The 5,153-nt window shown below is 57.1% G+C and overlaps 1 protein-coding gene across 1 annotated transcript in view; it reads right to left on the bottom strand.

Moving 5' to 3' along the window:
* Window positions 1–517: 517 nt before the first annotated feature.
* Window positions 518–5,153, bottom strand: part of P4HA3 (prolyl 4-hydroxylase, alpha polypeptide III) — a gene marked incomplete at its 5' end in the record, with an annotated part of 4,905 nt that continues 269 nt past the window's right edge. Inside the window, 11 exons of the mRNA XM_009077735.1 lie at window positions 518–588; window positions 876–972; window positions 1,295–1,363; window positions 1,643–1,705; window positions 2,215–2,374; window positions 2,524–2,588; window positions 3,126–3,302; window positions 3,386–3,543; window positions 3,723–3,774; window positions 3,870–4,019; window positions 4,607–4,827. Of these exons, the coding sequence (XP_009075983.1) occupies window positions 518–588; window positions 876–972; window positions 1,295–1,363; window positions 1,643–1,705; window positions 2,215–2,374; window positions 2,524–2,588; window positions 3,126–3,302; window positions 3,386–3,543; window positions 3,723–3,774; window positions 3,870–4,019; window positions 4,607–4,827 (1,283 nt within the window). The remainder of the gene's footprint in view (window positions 589–875; window positions 973–1,294; window positions 1,364–1,642; window positions 1,706–2,214; window positions 2,375–2,523; window positions 2,589–3,125; window positions 3,303–3,385; window positions 3,544–3,722; window positions 3,775–3,869; window positions 4,020–4,606; window positions 4,828–5,153) is intronic.

The raw sequence follows: 5,153 nt of genomic DNA, 5'->3' as shown, positions 1-5,153 counted from the left end.
TGGGAAGCTCCCAGGGGGATAAGTGCAGGCTCCTTCCTGTTCTCCAGATGCTGCCGGAGAGCCTGGATAGCTTCTCTTTGCCTTCCAGTCACGTAGGGGCTGCGGTTGGGATGGAGAAAGGGAACTTGTCTGTGAGCAGGCAGGGGGCCAGGGCAGCTGGGAGGCAGCAGCTCCCTTCTCCCTGAACTGGATTTTGGCATCCCAAAACAGGGCTGGGAGCCCCAAGGTTAGGCTTTGGTGCCCCAAAACAGAGCTGGGATCCCTGAGACTGGATTTGGCATCCCAAAACAGAGCTGGGAGCCCCAGGGTTAGGGTTTGGCACCCCAAAACAGACTCCAGTTTAGTCTCTTTTGACTTTATTTCCACCAGACTTGGCCATGGCTGAGCAAATGCCACCACCCCCGAGAGCACCTGCACCACTGCCACCCCCTCCCCGCCCTTGCTGCAGCCTTGGGGACACAACATGCTGTGGTGGCTTTGCCACCCACAGGTGCCCCATCCACAAGCCCTCGGTGGCTCAGTCTCGTGGGTCAGCACTGCACGGCCGCCGGAACTCCTGCCCGTGCTCATGGATCCACTTATTGGCCACTGGAAGGGACAAGGACAAGGATCATGTTGTGATTCTCAGGGATGTCCTGTGCAGGGCCAAGAGTTGGACGTCATGATCCTCTTGGGTCCTTTCCAACTGCGACTGTTCTGTGATTCTGTGACCCCTGTCTGTCCCCGTCCCTCTGTGCCCTCCTCCCACCCTGCTCTGATGATCTTTTTTCCCTGTTATCCAGGATTCTTGTGAGTTCCCAGCCCCTTGCCTCCCCACCCATGGAGCTGCCCTCCCACCCTATGTCACCCCAGGGTGACAGCAGGCAGTGTCTCACCCCACTTGTCCCCAGCCAGGACAGGGCAGCCGGCGTGCAGAGTGTCCCCATCCCCGTCCCCATTCCTCCGCAGGTTCCACCAGAACAGAGCTGCGTTCTGTGAGCAGAGAGGGGTTTGGCACCCCAAAACAGAGGAGACACAGAATTGGGGTTTGGCACCTCAAAATAGACGCAGGAGACCCAGAGTTGGGGATTTGACATCTCAAAATAGAGGTAGGTGCCCCAGAATTGGGGTTTGGCACCTCAAAACACAGTAGACCCAAAACTGTGGTTTGGCACCCCAATGTACAGACAGGAGCTCCGGAACTGGGGTTTGGCACCCCAAAACAGATCAGGGAGGCCTGGGGTTGGGGCTTGGCACAGCTCCCCAGGAGAGATGGGATACAGAGAGCATCATCCTCCATTCCCTGCTCCCTCACCTTGACCACAGGCACACTGAAGTTAGCGTAGATGAAGGCGGTGGAGCCTCCTGCCTCCACTGCACTTAGCTGGAAAAGGAGCAAAAACATGATGCATGGGCCTACCTTTCCCTGTGATCCATCTGCTTCCCACAGGGAAACTGAGGCATGAGACCTCCCTTGAGCCCCCAACTGCATTTCCCTCTCGCTGGCATGGTACAAGCTCCTAAATCCTCTGCAGACGTTGGCACTTAACACCCCACCACAGTGTTTTAGGGCTGCCCTCACCCATCTTTCACCCTGTTCACTCTGAACCCTACTGATGACCAAGTGCAGTCTCTCTAGGCCTGGAAATGAGGGAGGACTTACATAGATCATGACCGTAGCGATCCTGTTGCCTGACTTCATTCTGTACAGTGGGCTCTTCCTGGACTGCCCCGAGAGCAAGGAGGTAGGAATGGTCAGTCCCATGGGAACAGTCAGTCCTGCACTGATGCGGCTCATCCTGGAGGCACCTCATGCCCCAACAGCTCCAAGCTGCTCCCCCACCCAGTGAAATCCCTCCCTCTCCCTTTTCTCTCCCTCCTTCCTTCCCCCTTCCCTCACCTCCTTCCTCCCTTCCTAGGAACATCCAAAGTACCCACCCAGGGATCACCATCCTGGGACTACCCCTGCCAAGGACCCTCCCAGAGTCCACCTCTAGGAACAACTCGGAACAGCCCAGGGGCTGTCACCATAGGGACCCCCCCCAGGGACCATCCAGGGATTTGCCTTGGGCACCATCTCAGGAGCATCATGCAGAGCATCCCAGGACCCACCTCCAGGAACATCCCAGAGACCACCCCAGGAGCCATCCCAGGAAAGCTCCAAAGAGCATCCCAAGAGCACCACCGGAACCACCCTGGGCACCACCCCATGGCCCACCCAGGCAGCTCCCTGACCGTGGCATGGTCGAAGTGTGGCTCATAGTGGCCTCCCAAGCCGTAGTTGACCACCTGCAGGTACTCAGCATAGGGTGGCCGCAGGTCCAGGCCGGTGACGGCAGTGATGCGCTGCTCCAGTGCCCTCACCACGGGGTCAGCAGTGTCCTTCAGCCAGGCACTGCAGGACCACCACACCTTCAGCCCCCCCAGATTCATGCACTGTTGGCTGAGGAGGACCCAGGCCTCCCCAGCATGGCTTCACTGCCACCTTGGTGATGACCATGGTGGTCTCAGTGGCTGGAGGACAAGGGAGGAGGTGGCTACTACCTCTTGCTTATCCGGTACTCAGCTTTCTGCTGCTTCTCTCCAGAGGCAACCACGGACCTCTGCAGCTGGAGGACACATGGTGGGGGGCACATTGCTGCAGATGGGGTCCCCCAACCCAAGCAGGAACCCCAGTTGGGGTTGAAGTTGGTGGGTTTATAGCATCTGGTTGCCAAGTATCTCCACCCCAAGGTGTCCCACTGGTGTGAGGGAAGCAGTGACAGATCCACTTCAGTTGAGTGGCACCAAGTCAAGCCTGGTTGGGAAGTGATTTAGGTGCATGCATAGACCTGCTTTCTCCCCAGAATCTTTTTTGGGGCTCAGATGGAGCTGGGCTCATCATCCCCAAGGTGTTATTGAGTCATAGAATGGGTTGGGTTGTGAGGGACCTTCAAGATCATCCAATTCCAATACCCTGCCAGGGGCAAGGACACTTTCCACTAGACCAGGTTGCTCCAAGCTCTGTCCAACCTGGACTCAGTGGAGAAGATTTTGACTGAGCCCTGGCTTAAAACCCCTCCTATCTCTGTATCCACCCTGGGCCACCAGCTCCTGGGACACCCTCCTCCAGGAAAGGGACACCCCTGGGCACAGGGATGGCTCACCCAGGGCCCTGCCAATCCCTTGATGGTCTCAGCCTCTGCATCACTGATGAAATCATGGTACAAAGCCACGTAGGGTCGGATCTGGACCATCTCCTTCTTGGCAGGCTGGAGAAGGAGGTAGGGGCTGCTGTTGGTCTCGTAGGAGCAGCTGAGGTGCAGGAGATCCTCTGGGGCTGACTGGGGAGAATGAGGACCAAGGAAGGCATGAGAAAGGGACAGTGGTTGGGTGTGGACCCATGACACCCTCCTGCCAGCCCCACCTGCCCCCTTGGGCGCTGGCACAGCTCCTCGTAGGCGGCACGACTCTGAAGGTGAGTGCTGTTGGGGCGTTGCAGAGGTCTGGCACTCACTGCTGTCCCTGTCTCCAGCAGCTTCTCATACTTAGCCACGTTCTTCGACACCCTTTGGTTACTGGGATCTGCCAGAGAGGTGGTGTCACCCAAAATGCTGTGTCCCCAACACCCCTCTTCCCTGGCATCAGTCCCTGGAGAATTACCCCACATCGGGGGAAGGCATAGGGTAAATGAGGCTGTTGCCATGCACAGGTAATAGGGATCCCAAATCCTCTCCTGCTGCATCCAAGGTTGCCCCACATACCATAGTGGAGAAACTCCCTGGAGAGGCTCAAGGCGTGGGAGATGTTTCCAGCCTGGATAGGGGAGTGGAGAGCGCCTGAGCGTCCTCCTGTCCATGCTTCGGCTCTACTGGACACTGTGGGGATGGGGAAGGGACTTGTGGCTGTACCATGAAGTAGGAGAAGGCAAGATGGTCCAGAGCATCCTCCAGGCTGCTCCGGTCCTCTGGGTTCCAGGTGCCATAGGAGAGGCGGAAGAGGCTGATGGCCTCCTCCAGCCATGTGATGGAGTGGTAGTAGTCACCTATGTCATAGGCTACCTGCGAGGCAACACATCACCTGAACCTGCCAGCTGGGCCACCCGGGCCTGCATCCCATCCCCACACTGTCCCATCCCACCCCATCCCCTTCTGTACCATTCCATTCCATCCTCTTCTGTACTATCCCATACCACCACATTCCCACCCCCACCCTCATCCCATCCTATACCCATCATCCCAGTACCAGCCCCAACCCTGTCCCCTTCCATCCTGCTCCCACCTTGTATTGTCCTGTCCTGTCCCATCCCTTCCCATCCCATTCTATCCCATCCTCATGCCATGTTGTCCCATCCCATTGCAATTCCCATTCAACCTGTCCCATTACATCCTGTCACTTTCCTATTCCTGTCTCCAGCCCCATTCCTTCCCACATCACACCCACCCTATCCCATCCCTTCTTTTCCTGTCTCAAACCCATCCCCATCCCCATCTGCACCTCTCACCCTCTTATCTCCCTATCATCTCATCCCATGCTGAGTGAGAGGGGTCTCTGCATCCATGTGGGAAGAAAGCCCAGCACTTATCCCTACAGAAGCAACATCCCAAGCTGGAACAGATTTGTGGGGACTTGCAGAGCTCTCCCTCACCTTTCCCACATGGAAGCAGTCATCAGCAGAGAGGGAGATGCGCCGGCTGGGGCTGTAGAGGGGCGGGTGACCAGCACTGGCTTGCTGGAAGATGCCACTGGCCATGCCTTTCACGCTGAGGGCATAGACATCCTGCAGCCGCATCAGGGCCCGGGCTGCTCCATCCAGGTCTTCAGCTCCAGGCAGCTCCTGCTCCACCTCCCTGAAGCCAGCATGGAGTGCTGCAGGGTGGGAATGAGGTGCAGGGGCAGGTTATTGAGATTTTGGGGTGCAATTGCTCTTATCAGCCCTTTTCCATCCCTGGGGACCCCACATCCTGCTCCTCCATCCTTTCTGCTGCTACTCTACCTGTTCTCCATCCATTCTCCTGCTCCTCCACATGTTCCATTCCTTTATCTATTCCCCAGCTTGTCCATACATTCTGCTCTTCCACCTATTTGCCTTCTTCTCCACTCATTCCCTGGCTCCTCCACCCATTCTCCTGTTCCTTTATGCATTGACCCTTCTCTTTCATCCATTCTCTTGCTCTTCCACATGTTCTGCTCCT

Source organism: Acanthisitta chloris, unplaced genomic scaffold (assembly GCF_000695815.1).
Source record: "Acanthisitta chloris isolate BGI_N310 unplaced genomic scaffold, ASM69581v1 scaffold43916, whole genome shotgun sequence".
Lineage (NCBI taxonomy): Eukaryota > Metazoa > Chordata > Aves > Passeriformes > Acanthisittidae > Acanthisitta > Acanthisitta chloris.
This window is presented reverse-complemented; position numbering and strand designations above follow the sequence as displayed.